Source organism: Vigna umbellata, chromosome 1, assembly GCF_029865625.1.
Source record: "Vigna umbellata cultivar VRB3 chromosome 1, Vumbellata_1.0, whole genome shotgun sequence".
NCBI lineage: Eukaryota > Viridiplantae > Streptophyta > Magnoliopsida > Fabales > Fabaceae > Vigna > Vigna umbellata.
The window spans coordinates 5,915,730-5,937,004 of NC_142165.1; the positions used below are offsets into that span (position 1 = coordinate 5,915,730).

A 21,275-nucleotide genomic window follows, 5' to 3' on the forward strand; every position below is an offset into this window, starting at 1 on the left:
GTGATTAGTGCTCCCATGAATAAGGTTCATATGGGTAAAAACAAGTCGCTTGTAAGTTTTGATAGCACTAATTTGATTTTAAATCAAATATGTCCATTCCTATGGTGTGTGTGAAAGTGTTAGAGACTGCATTATTAAGAGGTTAAACTTTGTAATTAAACAAAATTTTTAATGATCTTCATATCCTTTACGGGTGATGTATGATTTGCAGCATACACTTGATGAAATCACTTATATGAGTGTCAAGTGGGGCCGCTTGTACGAGATCTTGGCATGATCTCTAGAACACTCATGAATACCAGACACGCACATGGCCTATTAAGCGCAATACATTGATAACAACAAGGATTGTGGGGATGTATTGTGATTGATAAACCTCTAATATACGTCAAGTGTCCTTGGTTCATATAACTTGCTATACCAATTATACTGTGTGTTAAATTTCTTGATCTAGGAGCTCTGATACATTACATCTTATGAAACCCCGAATAATTTCTCTTTTATTTCTTTCATCTTTTGTGTGTGTGTGTGTATATATATATATATATATATATATATATATATATATATATATATATATTTGCAATATGTGGGGGATTGTTATAAAAAGGAGTGCCTGCAGTGTCGTTATATTGATATTGCAAAATATTTAAGTTGGTTTGGTTGTTCACATTCCACAAGAAACATTGGAACGTTGGAACTCCAAGTGGTCAAAATCACTCATCCGCAAGTCTCGCTCGGGATCATCCATGTTCAAAGAGTGGTTTTGCTCATCCGCAAGGCACGAAATCAGTTTCGGGAAGCTTCTTTCATAAGATGTTTTTTTTCCTTGGATCACTCTTTTTCATGCTCTATAAATAGAGCACTTCATTCACTCCAAAATACATAATCAAAAACCACTCTTCTCTCATTCTCTCTTCTGTTAGTTTCATTCTTTCTCTTTTCTTCTTTTCCTAAAAATATTCTACGTTTATTTTATACTCTTTTTAGAGATCCTTGCCAGTTATGAGATCTTCAAAAATTCTGAGAAGTTCCTATTATATCTTTGGCCTTGCACAAAACATCACAGATAAGTCCTTTAAGATAATAATCTACATGCCTCAAAAAATTTTTTATTCGTAATTTTTATTTTTTTTATTATCAGCTTCTACAATAATATTTGCCAACAATAATGAAGATAAATCCATCTAATATATTTTTTATGAGCTAAAACGGAACAAGACAACATGTATTATTATCCCTAATTATCTAGCATGACTTAAAAATATTTTTACAAATAAGTTTTAGAAGTAAAAAAAAATTATGGTAAATTCGATCTCCATTCTACCCATCAACTTATTCAAATTTGGCAACTTAATTAATTATGATTAGGATCTCCAACATAAATAGACTTCTCCTTCTATTTAAATATTGATTTTAAGAATTTTCTCAAGATTGGATAGGTGTGAAATCACCCAATAGTTTAATGATTATGTATTTGAATAATAATTAAAAAAAACGAGTTACTTTGAGAATTAAAATTTAAAAAAGTAATTTGTTATACATTTTAGTTAAAAATGTTAGATATATTAACATAATGTGAAAAAAAATCGTATTGAACTGTATCTAACACATCCAAATTTGTCAAACTTTACTTGAATATATGGAATTTGATAAAGTCAAACCTGTATCTATGTAGAAAATTAGTTGACCGTTGTTCCTTTTATATATATTTATCAACCTCAAAGTTGAATTTGCTTCAAATAATTTTTAATACGATAAAAAAGAAATTGGACACCTGTTGCTTTTTTGTGCATGATTGCCTTCTGTGTTTGCTTATACATATAATCAATTTTTGTTTGTACATGTGATTTGAACATATAAATATAAAAGGATTTTGAACTATATTATATAATATGTTATAAAATTCTTCGACCGACGCTCATTTTTTTTTAAACAGAAGACATAATAATATTCCTAGCTCATAATGAAATATTTTTAAAGCAAGTATTTACCAATATATTATCATTTTGAATTCTAGGTAACATTGTTTTACTATATATCAATTTTTCTTGAACTTCTTATTCGTTCAAATTCACTCTTTTCATCTTCAAGCTAATATGCAATTTTTTTTGTATGATAATTTTATTTCGCCCATAAAAATGAAATTTCTCCATTATCTTAATCGGATTCGGTGGTAAAAAAATATAAAACGGTAAGAGATAACTATGTTTTAAAAAAATAATATCATTTTTATACTCACACCGATACTTATTAAAACACTGAATTTTAGACCACTAGGTATAACAAGGCATATTCTGTAACAATCTGAATTAGTAAAATTTCTCTATTAATAAAAACATTTCATAATTTATATTAAACATACAAATTATATAGACATACTCTATGTATTATATTATTCCTTCGAAGAAAGATTTCAAAAACAGAATACTTTAAACAAAAAAAAATCATTGCAAATCACTTCACTCCCGTTTCAAATAATGCAAATCAAATCAAAGAGAATTTAAATTAAAATAGAATATATACATCGTTCACACATCTCATACTTCTTTCTTTTTCATCTATTATTCATTATTTATATATCATATATATCAAACACATGTATCTTAACTTTTCTAAACTGATTACATATAATTTAAATTCAATTAAAATATTAATAATACATTGCAATAACATAATATTTAATTACAATATTTTCATTAATTATATAAAAATAATCAAAATTTCAGTGAAACGAAAATATTGCATGTAGGTAAGTGGCATCCAAAATCCTTGAAAAAATATTGATTTGAGAATGTTTAGTGATTCAAAAGTGAAATTAAGTGTCAACAAGTCAGCGAGTTCACTAATTTTGTTACAATCGATGGTACCACAGAGACACTTAATATTATATCAAATTTTGGGACTTTTATGAGCTTAAATTGATCAATTTGACTTTTCCAAAATTGTTCATTACTAAATATGTCTTATAAGATTACAAGTTAGCTTTGTATTAGAAATTCCTTATTAAGGACTAAAACAACACAAAAGAATTGAAATTAATTTGTTCTATATGAGAAATTGATCCGATGAACTTAAAGATCTTGCTTCAAGAATTTCTCAAGTGGTTTCTGATTCTCAAAACAAATAAACAAAAAGTGAGAACTTCTAGAGAGAAGTCAAGTAACTTAGAAAAATAGTTTGTAAAGAGATAATATATTTTAAAATAATAAAACTCATTTATAATACTATTAACCTTTTAATATTAAAATAATCGAATCTCATTATTTTAAATCACTACTACATATCATTTTTTATGTATTTATAAATTTTATTTACTATATAACATGTTTCAAATATTAGTTATACTAACTTTTATTTTCATATACATAAAAAAATGTTATTATTCGTAAAGTAGTTGTTTTTTTTTCTTTAAATTTTTTAATTTTTCCTTTGATCTTTGAAATTGGAACATTCAAGCACACATGTAAGTAGTTGTCTCTTTGTTGTCCAATTCAGCCGTCAAAGGATAAAAATATCTAGGTAACTTCATACAACACCTCTTGAAAATAATACCCTAAGAGAAAGGACCAATTCCATATAATTAACCCGCTCTTATATTTTATTCCAGAAAGTCAACACCACCAGCTACATAAATAAATGTGATTAATTATATAACATGAATCTCTTGTGTTTGGTTCCACAAGTTAAGAATGGCCAACTCCACTATGAAAAGTTCTCTCCCTCTTTTTAATTACTTTAGTTGATATTTACGTATGCACCTACGTTGAAAATTAAATTAGCTACAGTAACGAAAGTGATGGCCTTCGTCACCACTCCTAAACTACACCTGCAATTCCACGTTGCATTGGAGACGTGGTCAGAAGTTTGCATTCACCTGTGTACTCAGTTTTCAATGTTAATCTTCTTTGTTATAATGACATATAAAGTTGTAGTTTACGTGTTGCTTCTCTCATATAATATTTGCTTGCAGGTTAATTATATATACAATCCTTTTCTGGGATAGGTTCTACTCTGTTGTTCCCGCAAGTGGGGTTCATTATTTTCTTGTTCTAAGCTTTCAGTGAAAAGGGTATTCTTATAAGGTTTTCTAGCTTTCTGGGATTTTTTTTACTTGGATAATGAAGTTGCTTTTGCAAAGGGTATTCTACTTTGATTTGATAGCTATCTGTGTTTTGGATTTAGAAGAATATATGGGGTGGTGGGTTTTAAGTGCACGCAAATGAATGTTTCTGACTGGTGTTGTTGCTGGTAGGGAAAGAAAAGCAAAATCCTGTTCAGTTCAGGAGGGACAATCTAGAGGCTTTGTGTTTTCTGGGTTTCTGGGATGTATCTTTCAAAGGGTTGCAGGTGTGAAGTTGTTCTCTTTTTGTGGTTTTCCTGCTATTTTCTATTGGCTGCTAGTCAGGTCACTGACCCCACAGAAGGTATATTCCTTCCCTTTTGTCTTTTGTTTGCATTTATGATTCTGAAAGTGGTAGTAGGAATCAGTTGTTCTGTCCGGAAGAACTTTCTGTTAAATCCAATTGCATATATCACCAAATCTTTCCCCCTCTGTGTGGATCAAATGGGTTTTTATCAATATATTCTTTGTTATAATGTAAAATATTATCCATGAATCCATTATCAGAAAATGGAAATATTTTATCTGTGTATTGTAAAATGATAATCCCTCCATCTCATTTTATTTGTTGTGCTTGGAATATTTCTCTCAAATTATTTTCCACTTAGAATATAAGGAAAATAATGATAAATTTTTCCCAATTATGCCCTCTAGAAATGAGCTAGTAGATGACAGTTGCAACTGTTAAGAGCAATTGATCCTTTATGTAAATATGGGTGTTTTAGTCAAATAATATTATGTTATCACAGAAATGGGTATAAGTAAAAGTTTCTTATGATTTTGTGGATTATCTTAATTGACAAAATGAGATCGAGGAAGTAATATTTAGAATCAATAGAAATATTCATTTATTGTTTTCTGCAAAAAACATAAACGGTGCTGCTATAGTTTCTTTTCACATATTTAAAAAAATAATATGTTTATAATGTCATGTTTGTTTTCATTTGCCTCTCTTGATAGTATGATTGTTTCATTTACTTTAACATGCAGTTGAGGCATTGAGAACCATAAAGAGAAGTTTGATTGATATTAATGGAAATTTGAGCAACTGGGATCGTGGAGATCCATGTACATCGAACTGGACAGGGGTTATGTGCTCCAATACAACATTAGCCGATGGCAATCTACATGTTCTACAATTGTATGACTTTGATCTTCCACTAAACCTTTGTTTTTGTAATAGCCATGTCAACATATGTATAACCTTCCTTGTTTTATTAACTTTTCTCCCTTTTGATCTGCTCAGTTTCGTATAGAGTCACAATAGTTGTTGAGTCCAAACTTTATTAATCAGAAACTGTTTAGATTAAAAAATTTGAACTTACCACAACAATGGGTATTGGCTGTAAGTTCACAATGCTGTACGATGATATTTTCTGTATTTTGACAAATTCATATATCTTGAAGCCAAAGAAAAATTTCTGTTTAACTACCTTTCTATCTTTTCATTACTTATCTTTTACTTCTAGAAGCAATACTAATAATTTAATGCTCTGCATAATAGTACAGTGTCAAGTAGTATACACATGTAAGCTTCAGAATTCAGATTATATTTTCTTGATTAACTTTTGACAAATCACTTGGAACAACTTTTGCTACTACTATTGACACATGCGTTTGAGGACTGTTTATTTTTGTGTGTAGGCAACTGCTGAATTTGAACCTGTCTGGAACTTTGGCACCAGAGATCGGCAACTTGTCTTATTTGGAAATAGTGTAAGTCAGTAGCTGCATTGATGTTTCTAATGCAAACCAATCACACATCTTCAATTTTGAAATTTCTAGCTTCAACTTTTGTAAAATATATAGATTCATTTGAATATTTCCATTCTGTAGCAGCTTGCAATTACTTCCTCTAGTAATGGTTTGAATTTTCATTCTTGAAAGGGACTTTATGTGGAATGACATAACTGGGAGTATACCAAAGGAGATTGGCAATATCAAAACTCTGAAACTCTTGTAAGTGCAGTCATCTATCTTGGCCAGCATGCAGGACCATGGTTCAATAATTTAGCAGTCTTGATTTGATTTCCTAGTTATCAATACATATTAGTGCATGACGAAACACATCTTTGAATAAAATGAGAGTGGTGTTTCATAGGAATTTGAAGTCAAACACCTGTTTCTATAGAACTGAAATTGAATTCAATTGGTTTCATAAGTAAATGGCTGGTATTTTGACACAGAGTTAGAATATTTCTTTCCTTTCTTATCAAATAAAGTTTTTGCAGACTCCTGAGTGGAAATAAACTAACAAATAATCTGCCTGAAGAGCTTGGCCATCTTCCAGTGCTGGAGAGAATGCAAATTGATGAGAACAATATTACAGGACCCATACCACTATCATTTGCAAACCTGAACAGCACACAACACTTGTAACATTCTTTACTTATTACTAAAGTTTTAAAAACTATCACTCTTGCTACTTTCTTAGCAAGAAAACTGAAAGGAAATAATGCCTTCTTCTTTTCCCAATGGAGCAGCCACATGAACAACAATTCACTTAGTGGACAAATCCCATTACAGCTTTCAAAATTAGGAAGCCTCATTCACCTGTAAGTTATTGGTGACATGATAGCCACTGACATTTTTCTCTGGCTTTTATTTAATCCTTCATTTTGACGTTCATATTAACAAGATGTATCTTTTGGACATGCAGTCTTCTTGACAACAATAAATTGACAGGAAATCTCCCATCCGAGCTCTCTGAGATGCCAAGCTTGACGATACTGTATGATATATTATTGTTTTGGACAGGCTTGTGTGCATGTCTTTGAGTTCATTTGGTTATGAGTTTGTTTTGGATGAATAGAGTGCATATTCTTTATGTATGTTCAGGCACATCTTGCTTCTCTTCCTCTGGTTTTTATTCTCTTGTTAGATACTTTTATTCTTTGTGACAAAATGTCTGATTTTGACCGAGTTAAGCTTTTTATTTCAATTTTACATGGTAAGATGTGAATGGAATGTTGGGTACAAACAAAGTCCCACATTGGATAAAATAAGAGATGACCATGGATTTATATACACATAAGATACCTCCTTTGGTAAGAGGTCTTTTTGAGTGGTACCAAAAGCAAATATGTGAGGGCTTAAAATGAGTTTGAATGATAATGTAACCCTTGTGTTATAGTACTTAAACCCAAATTTCTAATATGTACCATTCAAACTCATTTTATTTTTAAATTTTTCTTTAGATATGCTTGCATTTGGAAAAATTTCAACAAATATATGCTATGATACTCCCCTGCCATCTTCAAACTGTTTAGCCTTTGGTTATTTCACAGAACTGTGCATTATAACTCAGGAAGAACTGTTTTACTGAGTCTTTGTTAAATAAATGAGATGGAGTAGCATGCTCATACACTGTGAAGTGATGCCAACCTATCATTACAAATTGGAAATGCAAGAAGTGAAATTCTAAAGTTGAATATTAAAAACCTAAGAACATTATGTTGGAAAGTTAACATTTCTGTCATTGTACTGTTAGACCCTCTGGTTTTTTTGAAGTTTTTGTTTCTATAATGTTAGCTGAACTTGAATCAATAAATACGTCTTACAAATAAATAAATATTTGAAGTAACATTTTAGATCTTCTTGTTATTGCAGTCAACTCGATAACAATAACTTCGATGGAAGTAGCATACCAGAATCTTATGCCAACATGCCAAAATTGTTGAAATTGTAAGTGCATTTTGTGATTTTGTGTTTACAAGGAGTGAAGCTGCGGAAGCCTTTATTTTAATGTATTCTGAATACTGATTTAAGATTCTAAACCTTTGTGATTTCTAGTTTATGAAACTTTTAATTAGAGGTGCTTAAACTATTAATATATATATATTGTTTCATGATATTTAGACAGTTTGGCACTTTGCAAAGCATATATGAAAAAGAATTCCATAACATGGTCTCATTCCCTCTCTTTTCAAATGAGTATTTACATATTGTTATTAGTCTGATACTGTTGCATTAGCCTAATGTCCAAATTGTTTTGGAAAAATATTATGGTTTTCTCTATTTCCTTTTTCTTTATTTGGAAGATACTGCACTAACATTGAATGATCAAAGTTATGCTTAACAAATTTTCATGTCTCAAATAAAAATATTTAGTTCTATGAGGAGAAATGATCAAAGTGTAAGGTTGATGGTCCATATGTTCTTACTGGTGTTTTCTTGGCTTTATCAGAAGCCTTAGGAACTGCAACTTGACAGGATCAATTCCTGATTTCAGCAGGATACCACACCTGGCTTACCTGTAAGTTTAGTTATTTCATTTTCTTTCAAATTAGTTTATGCATTGACTTTATTGGCTTTTTATCAAAAGAAGTGGCTGCACCTGACAAAATATTGAGTTAGACAATGCACATGTTTGAAAATCCGTCCAAGAATTGGTAACTGTTTCAACTGATTTCTACTTCTGTATGTTCCAGTGACCTCAGTTTCAATCAGTTGAATGAATCAATTCCTACCAATAAGCTATCAGACAATATGACAACTATGTAAGAACTTCTATTGCTTACAAATCTATTAGTCATGCATTAGTTGATTTGGATTTCTCCTTACGGATATTTTCCTCATGTTAAGTGGTTGGAGAAAATAGTCTAAATATAATTACATGGATTGCATATGATATATTATTGTCTTACTACGAGGACTTGTGCAGTGACTTATCAAACAACAAGCTCAATGGAACAATTCCATCCTACTTTTCTGGTCTTCCACGTCTTCAGAAATTGTAAGTTTGTCTTTTGTTTCACCCTTTCTTCTTCTACATCAAACCGTAATGTATTTGAACACATACATATATGGAACACTGCTATAAAATCAACGATTTTTCAAGACGTATCTTTCCCTATGACAGGTCAATTGCCAACAATGCAATCAGTGGCACTGTTCCTTCTACCATTTGGCAGAACAGGACTTTGAATGCAACAGAGCAACTTATCTTGTAAGACATGAAATGATAATTGCGCAATTTTGCTCTTGTAGGTTGATATCGTGGAGCATGAATTTATGTGTCCTTCATTTTTCTTCTTCATTGGGTGATACCATTTGTGAGAACATGCAGATGTCTGTATATTCCCAAGGCATCCTGTATCCATACAAGTGTTTTGTTAGCTTTTATTTTGATTTTTCTGTTTTTGATTTGCTCTGTTGCAGGAACATGAAGCATAATCAACTTACAAGCATATCAGGCACTACAAATCTTCCTTCAAATGTCACACTCATGTAAGAGTGGTGGAGAGCTTATCCTCTTTCTTTGTCATGATCGTTCATAATAATAACTTGCCACATTATTATTGAAATTACTGTTTTTCAGGCTTGAGGGAAATCCTTTATGTTCGAATGACAGCTCCTTATCTCAGTTTTGTAGACGTGAAAGTGACAATAACATGGACGGAAGCTCAAGTGTTCTCTGTCAAAGTCAAGGGTGTCCCCCTTCTTATGAATACAATGTGGAGTGTATCTGTGTTGCCCCATTGATTGTTCATTATCGGTTGAAAAGTCCAGGTTTTTCAGATTTCCGTGCATATGTTATAGAATTTGAGAGCTTCCTGTCAGATGGTCTTAGGGTGCATACTAATCAGCTGTTCATTGAGCGTTATACGTGGGAAGAAGGGCGATTGAGAATGAACCTGAAGCTTTTTCCAGAATATATTGACAATTCAAGTTCTCGTCAGTTCAATACAAATGAGGTTGTTCGAATTAGAGACATGTTCAGAGAATGGGATATTCCGGACAGTGACCTGTTTGGTCCTTATGAACTCTTGGACTTCGTTCTACTGGATATTTACAGGGAAGGTGAGTTACAGAAACTTATGATGACATGATAGAGTGTTTAGAAGTACTTGGACAATGTTAACAAGAAAAATGAAGTTGAACCTCAGTCAGGTGGTTGAACAGTGATCATGAAAACTTAGTTTATGGACAAGTTAAATTTTTTTAGAGAGATCTACATATTAGCTAGATGAGTGAGTTTTTATATATTAGCTTATGCATAAGCTAATTTTAGTTGATTGAGAAACCCAATTCATTTTTCCTTCATATTTTTTCTCTACTAAAGTTGCTTATAAAGAAGCTTTTCCAAACAGCCCTAGTGGTTCTCTTGATTCTATTAATAGATCAGCCTTTTTATAGTATAGTTCATACTTCACGTGTCAAATGAGTACTTTGAAATTATGTTCAAGGTTGATACCACATATGGAATATGATATTGAAAACTGTTTTATGGTTGATCACTTGAACTCATATACTCCTTATTATGCAGCGACTACTCCGTCTTCAAGTTCAGGGATAAGCACAGGTGCACTGGTTGGAATAATCTTAGGTGCAATTGCCTGTGCAGTTACATTATCTGCAATTGTTTCCATTCTTATTCTGAGAGTACGCATGAGAGATTATCGTGCACTTTCCAGACGGCGTAACGGTGAGTATCTTATAGTGAGTTAGCCTATTATTTCTTCCTCTTAGAAATGTCTTGAACGCTTTGGCTCTTGTATAATCTGATGTCTAGATGTTCTTGCATGTTTTATTTTGGAATAACTCTATTATAAAGCTAATTTTCTCTTATCATGAAGAATGAGTTGATTGTATATATCTTAAACAAAGGCTTCAAAAATTTTGACAGCATCAAGGATCTCGATAAGAGTTGAAGGTGTAAGATCGTTTGATTACAAAGAAATGGCATTGGCCACAAACAATTTTAACGAGTCTGCTCAAATTGGAGAAGGAGGCTATGGGAAGGTTTATAAAGGTCGTCTTCCTGATGGCACAGTTGTTGCCATAAAACGTGCACAGGAGGGTTCACTGCAAGGTGAGAGGGAGTTCTCTACAGAAATAGAATTGCTGTCAAGGCTACACCATCGAAACCTTGTGTCTCTCATTGGCTACTGTGACGAAGAGGGTGAACAGGTAACTTTTGTTTCACAGTTCAAAAATGTAAACTCAAAAATAATTTTTATACAAGTTTTATTTTTGACGAGTCTTGTTATACTGTCTCATGTTTATTGATTTGATTCCACTAGAATGTGGTTTGTACTAAAATAAGATGTGGACTAAAACTAATATTAAAATTACAAGGAGTTCTACTAACGCACTGACATACTGGTTACAATGTATTTGAAAGTAGAAAAATCATCATCAAGTGCTAAGTAGAATTTACAAAATCCGATAATTTTCAATAAATTTCAGTCAATGTGATGAAATTTGAATTAGTCTTATCTCTAATGAATTTAAGGTCTCCAACACACCTCTTTTCATATCAATGCATGTATATACCATGCATGAACTAAATATTTGTAAATGGGTTAAAAGTAACAACAAACTTTATTAGAATAGACTCTAAGACATTTTAGTAAGTGAATTTTAACCAACTCATCCTTACAAAACCAACTTGTAACATAAGGATTATCTTCACTTATGTACTATAAATTAATCTTATCTCTAATCAATTTGGAATCTCCAATAGAAAGTATTGATGAATTATAGGTAGGGAACTTAAGTAATCCAAATTCATATTCTTTTGCTTAGTATCCTTTCAAAACATTTTGGTTCTGTTTCTCCGTTAATTCTTATTTCCTTTTCTGATTAGTTCATTTGTTCTGTTTGTTTATTTTATTTGTGCTTGCAGATGTTGGTTTATGAATATATGCCAAATGGAACTCTAAGGGATCACCTTTCTGGTATATTCAAATTTTTATCATCTAGTTTTCTGTATTCCTCGTATAAGTTTTCCTTGTTCTTTCTGGTTCCAATTTGGTTTCAAGTACAAAGAGACTAAAGTTATAACAATACTTTTAATTTAATAAAAAAAAAATGCCTTTCTATGTCTTAACTATGTAGCTTACGTTTTATGGCAGCTCATTCAAAAGATGTTTTTAGTTTTTCTCGGAGGTTAAAGATTGCTCTAGGATCAGCAAAAGGTCTTCTATATCTGCACACAGAAGCTAATCCTCCTATATTCCACCGAGACGTGAAGGCCAGCAATATATTATTGGACTCTAGGTACACGGCAAAAGTTGCTGATTTTGGACTTTCACGTCTTGCCCCAGTTCCAGATATTGAAGGAAATGTACCTGCTCATGTATCCACAGTAGTAAAGGGGACCCCGGTATGGCTTTCATAACTGTCTTTGCCTTCACTGTAATTGAGCATGTGTTTTAGGAACTATCAGGACAATTATGTGTATAAAATAACTGCTGGCAGTCAGGTTTGTGTTTTGTATATTGTAATTTGCAGTGTACATTCCAAATCCAAAACACAAAGATGTGTCTTGTTAAGAAATGGACCCAACTTATATATTATAAATTACTCTTATCTTTGTTTGACGTGAGATTTCCAGTATTCCTCATGCCGAGTTATACTTTGATACCTTGTTCATTAAAATTGGACTTTAAATTTAATTCAATTTTACAAAATCAACTTTTAAGGTGAAGTTTACACCCACTTATGTAATGTGAATTGTGAATTGACTTTATCTATAATCGATATGGAATTTCTAACATGTCTAACTAATTCATTGGAAATTATTTTTATATATTGGTTTAGGTTGAATTTATCCGTTAATCTTCTGTTTGTACATTGTTCTGACCGTGCAGGGTTATCTTGATCCAGAGTACTTCTTAACTCGTAATTTGACCGATAAAAGTGATGTTTATAGTTTGGGTGTTGTATTTCTGGAACTTTTGACTGCGAGGCCACCAATCTTTCATGGTGAAAATATTATTAGACAGGTAGGTTATGGTTTCACTTGTTGACAATTGGAAAAAAATAAATTGAGTCAACCTGTTTTAACTTCAGCACAAGATAACTATAACTAAAAAGAGAATATCATTTCGTTTCACCTTCTTATTTTCTTCTTCATGTAAGTGCTTATTGAGAAGTTTATCTTAGTATGACCTAAATCTTTTTGTTTTTTCCTTTTTTATTTCAGGTTAATATGACATACCAGTCTGGTGGAATATCTCGGGTGGTTGATAAACGTATTGAGTCTTACCCATCTGAATATGCAGAGAGATTTTTGACTTTAGCCTTAAAGTGTTGCAAAGATTCACCAGATGATAGACCTAAAATGGCAGAAGTGGCTAGAGAGCTTGAATACATCTGTTCTATGTTACCCGATTCCGATACCAAGGGAGCTGAATATGTTAAAAGTGATTCTTCTGGTACAATATTCAGTTCAGAACCTTCATCATCTATTATAAGGACTCCTTTTATTTCAGGAGATGTCTCAGGTAGTGACCTTGTCAGTGGAAGCATACCAACCATCAAACCAAGATAGAAGTTGAAAAATATACCTTGTTTTGAAAATATAGTTGATTGAACCTGAGAATGTTAATTGATACCTTGTGAACTAGACAATGAAACCAATTTACTAATTTTCATTTATTCTTTTTGTGCTACTTGTTGTATGAAATTGACAGTGGATTGGCTTGTAAGTTATAATTAATTAATTAATTTTATAACAGTGAGAGAGATTGGTTTATGATGCTGAATTGCAGGTACTTTTGAAGTACTAATCACATGTATTTTAGTCGATCAGGATTTCAAGTTCTTGACTTCCGTGATTGTTACATAAAATTTGAAGTAAATATCTAAATATTTGGATAATCACACTAAAAAAACTATTGAAAAGAGGGAAGAATCAAACACTTAAATACATCACTAAACATATCATATTAACGATACACGATATAAGACTTAGACATCTCATAATATCGAATACCCTATCAAATTCTTGGATCCAAAAACAAGACAATAAACACTCAGATAAGTATATAACAAGATTCGGCAATGTGTATGGTAGCAGAACAACTGTCTTTCTGTCTTTGTATTATTGATTATTTATGTAAAGATTTTAACATTACCACCACACCCAACTCGTCACTACACTCTGCTTCCCTTCAGCAATTGTTTATACATGGTACTGTAGACACCTGTTTCCAGAATGACTGTAACATTTGATTTGATCTTTAATCTGTCTCAAGTGTCACCTGGAATTCAAGAGTTTCATTACTTTTCTAGTTTTGGAGATTTGGAAAATAAAGCAAGATGACACAAAGAACGTTATATTATTTGAAAAAAATGAGTAGTGGAGGTTGCTCTTTTGAGTATGAGGATGGGATGTCAAGTTTTTTTCTTTTTTTTTTTCTGTGATAATGTTGGCAATATTTTAAAGGTGAATTGGTATGTAATGTGCAAGAAACTTAGTTTTTTGATAGCCAATGCAATTAGAGCAGGATAAATTTTTTAAACTAAATTCCTCTGTCTTTTGTTTTTATTTTTAATTACTTTATGCAGTATTTCGTATTTATAGATCGAAAAACAGTCACACATATATTATAAAATATTATGACAAGACATTCATTATATATTGAAGATCACAATAGAATAAAGCATAGGAACCAATACTCCATAAAGATTATTTACATTTATAAATCACAGGTACGAAAAACACAAGTTGATTAATTGTTTCTTGTATGTATCCCAGACTCAATTTAATTTTTTCTTAATGGGTTGAAAGAATTAAAGTTGTCATCATTAAAGTTGATTTCTTCGTTTGAAAAAATGCCCTGTATTAATTTTAAATATGATGAAACTTGCATATTTTTACAACACTGATTCAAGCACTACTACTGATAGGGGTTGACAAGTATACGAGAGAAGAAGGTACAGGAGAGAAAGAGAAGGGGACCGAACGATAGAGGACAGGGGCCGAACGGTAGAAATGGAAGAGTAAGATGACCGAATGGTTAACAAAAGGGAGCGAGCTGGCCAGATGGTAGAAGAGGGAGAGAGACCTGACCGAACGGTAGAAGGAAGGGAGCAAGCTGACCGAACGGTAGAAAAGAGGGAGCAGGAGGGCCGAACGGTTGAAAGCAGCGAGAAAGCATCATAACTGACACAACAGTTAGGATGGGCGGAAAATTAATTAGAATAATAAGAGAGATATTCAAAGAAGATATTCAGGAAATGATAATTAGAGTAACAAAGCCCTATCTCAGGATATTATTACGTATAAGTTAAATATAGTAAATAATACTAAAGATATTCGTATCAAATAATTATAATAAATATGATTATTCGTATCAGATAATTATAATAAATAGGATTATTTTCTATTATTCAATACCTTTTCCGAAGGGAATTAATTAGTATAAATAAAGGGGAAGCCTAGGATTAAAGGTATGTTTTTGATTTGTGAGTTTTGTAAGAGAGGTTATGCTCTCAAGTAACTGACACAAATCATGCTCCCAATTATTGTTTATTTTCTTTGATTCAGTTGTTTCCATAGCTGTCAAAACGGGTAACCCGACCTGACCCGACCCGACTCACCACGGGTTGACCACTTAGTGAGTCAACCAAACCTGGCTCATTTATTAGCGAGCTAAAAAAATTCGAACTCAACCCGACCCACCACGAGTTGGTGGATTAAACGGGTTGGCTCATTGGCTCACTTAATTAACTTTTTTTCACCCTCTTATTCTGAGATTCTTATAACATGTTACTTTGATTCGATCAAATTGAAACAATATTAATTGGACCAATTGATATAAAAGAAAATGAAATATATTGTTATATATATTTTAAGCTATCAAGCATAAAAATTTGCCAATTTAATTTAATGAGACATAATTTAATTTAATGAGACATATTCAACCGTTTGACCAAGAAACTACATATAACCGTTAACAAAAATATATAGCACAAGATAAAACTGTCATGCTTGTAAATAGGTCTAAAAGCAAGATAAAACAAATGATATATTCTTGAATTATCCCATCTATAATATTATCCATCTATTAAATTGGAGTCCTGAATAGATAAATCCACAATATTATGCTCTCTTGAAGCATCTTCTTTTTTATCTCCATCTATAATATTATTTGCAGAGGGGGTAAAGGTTGTGCATTTTGAATAATTAATTTAATTAATTTGATTTCAATAAAAAAAAATAGGATTTGAATAATTAATTTAATTTAATTAAAAAAATAGGTGGGTTGGTGACCAACCCGACCCACCACGGATTCAACCCGTGTGAGCTGGGTTCTTAATGAGCCGAGTCAAAATTGGCTCTCATCAAAATTTTTGCATTTTTTTCTAACCCAATCCGTCCGGCTCAAATCCATGGTGAGCCGGATTGACTCACGGATTTCAACCTATTTTGACGACAGGAATTTTCCATTGTTCCTGTGTGTGAGTGAGCATACTAGTTGCGTCCCATACTCGGGTATGTAACAACTACCTCTTTTATTACTGAGTTAAATAGGCCGAAATATTACCCACATAATCCTATTGCTAGATTAGCATAAAAATGTTACCTGCCCAGTCACTTAAGACACTGTTGCATTGTCCATATCACTCTTTTCTTTTTCAAATCAAGACTACACTTGCCATACTTAACTGTAGCTCCCTTTTTTTGCATGCTTAATTGTAGCATTCTATTTACATATCTGATAAACAAAAAAACATCTCATCCATCAGTTGTGGTTAAAAGGAACTGGCCCAATACAGATGAAAATTACAAGAGTTACGGTTGAAATTTAAAATAGAAAGGAGCAGAGAAAACAAGATTATTTGTATTAAGTATGTTTATTAAATATGTTAATTAATACCACCCTTAGTGCCTAGTGACAAGAGTTCATCATGGAGCAAAGTTTAACCAAAAACTTAATAAAATAATATTTTATTTAACAACCAAGGACATTGTAATTGTGTTTAGAAAAAGGGCATGTGAATTTTACCTTGATGTAGATATAAACTTGGAGAATACATAGGACATTCCTTTATTGTTTGTTCAACATCTTCTTTCAACTTAAATCCGTGGTGAATCTCTTCGAAGTTTGGCAAAAACAAGAGTCTTATAAATTTCAAGTTCTGTAACAGTTCTTGTTTTCCATCCTTACCCATCTCTTCTGTACTAAATGCAAAAGCCTTGTGTAATTCAGAGCACTCTTCTATTTCCAAATAACTCAGACGGGTAAAATGACTAGCCGAGAGATTATAAAATACACATTTCAACTTATTGCACTTTTTAACTACAATAGTTGAGAGAGATGGGAAGCAGACTTGTTGGGAAGAATATAGGCTCTTGAGTTGATGTGCATAACCTAAATCAAATATTTGTTCCAATTCATCACAGTTACTTATATCCAAAAATCTCAACATTGGTAAACTTCTAACAACTGTGGTGGAGAAGATGGTTTTCAATTTTGGACATCCATCCACATTAATTTGGCGAAGGTTTTGGAGGCTTAGAAAACATGTGGGACCCTTCCATATGAAGTCGAGTTCAGGTATATTCTCCAAATCTAGATAATATATATCCAAGTTTAGGGGAGCCAGTGCTCTAATGCCCCCTTGTTCTCCCATTTGGAATTGGAAGATACCTTTTATTCTAAAATCACTCAAACGTAGTATTCTAAATTTGAGGACAACTTTGAGTTGGGGGTGAGACAATGGATCATCCTCCAATCGGTTGAGTGTGTTGGTAATCAGCCATAGTATTTCATTATCCTGTATACACAACACAATTCATGTTAATACTTTAAACTTTATCACTCATCTCAACATAATTTATTTATCAGTGTGTAACTCATAAAAAATAATTCACCAAATAGATAAATACTTGATTATTGGAAGACATAAAAGATTATCCATTTCAAATAATTATGATTAATTTAATTTATAAATATATTTTTCAACTCAAACATAATAAGAAAGTGAATTATAATCTTGGTAAGAATAAAAGTAATGATAAAGAAAAACTTCTGGGATATGATTGTTATGCTTAATGTATTTAAACAACGTTACTCGAGAAACGGTACTGATTTCTAATCTCACATATATTAAAACGGTTAATTTATGTTTAAAACTCACTATTTAAAATCAATTTAATGAAATAATAATTAATATATTACCGTTGGAGTTGTTTGTTGTTGGATATCTGAAGCATTCATCATCTTATGTATGCACAATTTTGGACAATAAATACAACATAACTCAGTAAGACTTGGGAGATGTGCTCGACAATATTCAGGCCAAATCACAATTAGATTTGGTAAAAGAGCCAACCTTAAAGTATTCAATTTAAACAAATTTGTTCTCGTATTAGTCTGCTGGAAACTTGGGTATCCTGTAACATTATGTTTCTTTTCACTACCAAATACATACTTCAACGCTTGGTTGTCCTCAATATACACACTTTCCAAACTTAAAAGCCCTTCGACTAAAATCACAGGGAACACACACTCCAAATTGTGACATTCAACAATTCTAATAAGCCTTAATTTTGGGAGCGTCAAAGAAGAATAACTTTGAGTGCTTGAAAGAACATCATTCTCTTCTTCAATTATGTATCTCAATGATCCACAGGAAGATATTTCTAAATCCTCTAACAGCTCTAGAGTTTGAACAACGGATGACGTGAAAAGAGAAGTTAGCATGTCGCATTCTGATATTGAAAGGACCTTCAGATTGCATAGCTTTGAGTTTCTCGGAAAGGATATGCTACATAAATTAATACATTCTTTTATCTCGAGCTCTTCTAAATTTTTGAGAGAACATCGCGAAGAGGGATCACAAAACACCTCTCGAAGTCCATATACGCTTACCAAACTTAAGTAAACAAGCGCGGAGAATGCAATTACTTCAGTTTTATCCTTTTCAGTGCTATCAACGAGACATTTAACTGAACCATTATAGAGTCTCAGGGCAATCAATTGATTCATGCCTTGTGGATCCATGGATGGGATTATATTTTTATAATTGCTCAGGGACCTCAAACAAAGGAACTCTGCTCTTATAAATAGATCCTTGATTGGTAATGATATAAAACTTTGAGGAGCAACATCAAACCAATTCATTATTAAACTTCTAGGTTGTCCATATTTTTTCATAAGCTGACTAGTTTCATCTACAGAATCAGGACCAGTTTCTATGACATACCTTTGTAATCTGGAGAAAGACACATCATGTGGAAAGGCCTTTTCATAATCCATCAAATGTAAATACAATTCCTCAAGCTTCAAACATTTCCCCACAACTTCGTAAGCTTCAACATTTTCATTTTTCTTAATCACACATGTGTACAAATCCAAAAGCCTCAACTTCATTAATTCTACAATCCCAATAGGCAAATCATCAAACTCAGAGCCACGTAAGTCAAGAATCTCAAGTGCTTGCAAGCGTTCCACAAAAGATATGTCACCTAAATTAAAACCCCTCAAGCATAGTGTTCGAAGGTTTTTTAATGACTTTAATGACTCTTGCAAAGTCAAAGCATCGTTCTTCCACGAGTTTAAGATTGCTAAGGTTTTAAGCTTTTCCAAGCTTTGAAGACACCCATCTGATACCTTTAAGTCACCGATCACGTTAAAAGAAAGCAAGAGAGTTTCAAGTATTGGACAATTTATTTTATAATTGAGAACATCATAACTTTTCAAACCCCATACGGCTATTGCTTTCATATCTTTCAGGGTTTCATCATCTGCCAAATTACGTACGAAAATTGCTTTACCACTTTTAGACGCAATCCACAACGCTACATCACGAACTAAATCGTGCATTTTTACCCCCTTTTTTTTTCCTTCTGCATCCATTAACAAAAAACAATTCTTGAGCATGTCAATAGCTGCATCCATCTCTCTCCTTGCGTTTTCCATTGTTCCAAACGTCTCAATTGTGCCAAATCCCCTTCCAAATCGAAACAAATCTTCCAAATCTATTTTACAATCCTCTGGAAACATAGAACACGATAATAATAAGGATTGAGCTAATGGGTTTGTCAAATTATCGTAACTTAATTCAAGACAAACATAGGGACTTGTTAAGCCTTTTGGAATATCTAGTGGCTTATTACTTTCTAGCCTTGACAATGCTAACTCAAAATTTGGAATAGTTTTATCCTTTAGCGTTCTTCCCACGGTCACAATTGCAATGGGCAATCCCTTACATTCTTTAACTATTTTTCTTGCCACACCTTTCAAAGCTTCTGAGGAGTCATCAGTTATGTTTGCATAATGTCTGAACAAAGTCCAAGCTTCCTTGTCACTTAAAAGATCAAGTTCAATTATGCTTTGGCATTGCATAGAAGTGCATACATCTTTACTTCGAGTAGTTATCAATACCCTACAAGCCTTACTGCTTTCATCAAGCGGAATACCTAAAGCTTCAAAGTTTAGAATTTCCCATATGTCATCCAAGATTATAAGAGTTGAACCTTTTTTTAATCTCTCTGATAGTCTCCGTGCTCTACCTATATCTGAATCTTCCTTTAACTTGAAGCCCAATTGATCAACAATCTGATCTTGGATAGTTCTGATATTTATAGATTGAGACACTGTTGCCCAGACAACCTTCTCAAACATGTCTTCAGCTTTTTTACCCACTTCTTTTGCCAAAGTAGTTTTCCCTGACCCTCCTAATCCAACTAATCCAATTATAAAAGCACTTTTGTTTTTTAATGCTTCTAGAAGCTTCTTGAAAGATGCTTCTCTAGAGTTGAACATAATGAAATCTTTGGAAGAAAAGTACTGCATGCCTGGGAGTTCAGTAATCCTCGAAAACGGTTCAAACTTGCTATTACGATGGAGCTGGATCATTTCAGTTGTTTTTCTTTCTATTTGTTTTGCAAGAGAATATTGACATTGCCTTCTGAAATAGCTTTTGTTCGCGCTCAATATTCTTTCTTCCAACATTTTCACTTCTTCTAAGACTTTTTCAACATCTTTCAGCCAGTTCTCAACAGTAGGCTCAACTTTTTCAACCATATTGATGGCTTTTCTAATTCGCTCCTTCACTCCATCTCGAGTCAATTCCAATTGTTCTTTGGCATTTGGAAATTTGGAAGCAAAGTTGTTGAAACAACACAAGTATTGAGCATGATGTAAAATGGGATGCACTGTATATTCTGCAATCTTTATTGCAATGGAAAGGAAAAAATCATCCATTTGAATTGACTTGGTCCCTAAACATGAATGAGTTCATCACGCTTTAGTTATCTAAAAATTAGTATTTAGTCATGTATGATAGAAAGAGATGAAGCAGTAAAAGAAAATAATAAAATAAAAATGTGATACGTACCTTTGATAGATGTTATTATATTAGTAACAAAAGTAAAAGGAATCGTTGTTGCAGCTTGAATACCTTGTCT

The 21,275-nt window shown here is 32.4% G+C and overlaps 2 protein-coding genes across 2 annotated transcripts; one reads left to right on the plus strand and one right to left on the minus strand.

Moving 5' to 3' along the window:
* Positions 1–4,312: 4,312 nt before the first annotated feature.
* On the plus strand, positions 4,313–13,607 carry LOC124821166 (putative LRR receptor-like serine/threonine-protein kinase At1g06840). The gene is made up of 20 exons (XM_088092349.1): positions 4,313–4,427; positions 5,114–5,264; positions 5,768–5,839; positions 6,011–6,082; positions 6,355–6,498; positions 6,607–6,678; positions 6,783–6,854; positions 7,733–7,807; positions 8,310–8,378; positions 8,554–8,622; positions 8,787–8,858; positions 8,985–9,071; positions 9,284–9,352; positions 9,444–9,925; positions 10,392–10,550; positions 10,752–11,035; positions 11,754–11,805; positions 11,983–12,233; positions 12,721–12,855; positions 13,056–13,607. The coding sequence occupies exons 1-20, from the start codon at positions 4,328–4,330 to the stop codon at positions 13,401–13,403; spliced, it is 2,835 nt and encodes a 944-aa protein (XP_087948475.1). The 5' UTR covers positions 4,313–4,327; the 3' UTR covers positions 13,404–13,607.
* A 230-nt stretch (positions 13,608–13,837) lies between these two features.
* Positions 13,838–21,275, minus strand: LOC148204475 (putative disease resistance protein At4g27220). Its single transcript, XM_088109407.1, has 5 exons — positions 21,206–21,275; positions 18,043–21,089; positions 16,867–17,638; positions 16,444–16,575; positions 13,838–14,115 (listed from the first exon to the last, which is right to left on the minus strand). Exons 2-4 carry the CDS (start codon positions 21,070–21,072, stop codon positions 16,568–16,570), a joined length of 3,810 nt encoding a protein of 1,269 aa, XP_087965533.1. The 5' UTR covers positions 21,073–21,089; positions 21,206–21,275; the 3' UTR covers positions 13,838–14,115; positions 16,444–16,567.

What these genes read in the sequence shown, in the direction of transcription:
- LOC124821166 (XM_088092349.1), top strand. Translation starts at nt 4,328, where the DNA reads ATGTATCTTTCAAAGGGTTGCAGGTGTGAAGTTGTTCTCTTTTTGTGG. An exon ending in TCAGACAATATGACAACTAT is followed by an intron (nt 8,623 to 8,786) that starts GTAAGAACTTCT and finishes GGACTTGTGCAG; the next exon opens with TGACTTATCAAACAACAAGC. An exon ending in GTGACGAAGAGGGTGAACAG is followed by an intron (nt 11,036 to 11,753) that starts GTAACTTTTGTT and finishes TTGTGCTTGCAG; the next exon opens with ATGTTGGTTTATGAATATAT.
- LOC148204475 (XM_088109407.1), bottom strand. Translation starts at nt 21,072, where the DNA reads ATGGATGATTTTTTCCTTTCCATTGCAATAAAGATTGCAGAATATACA. An exon ending in AACAACAAACAACTCCAACG is followed by an intron (nt 17,639 to 18,042) that starts GTAATATATTAA and finishes TTGTGTATACAG; the next exon opens with GATAATGAAATACTATGGCT.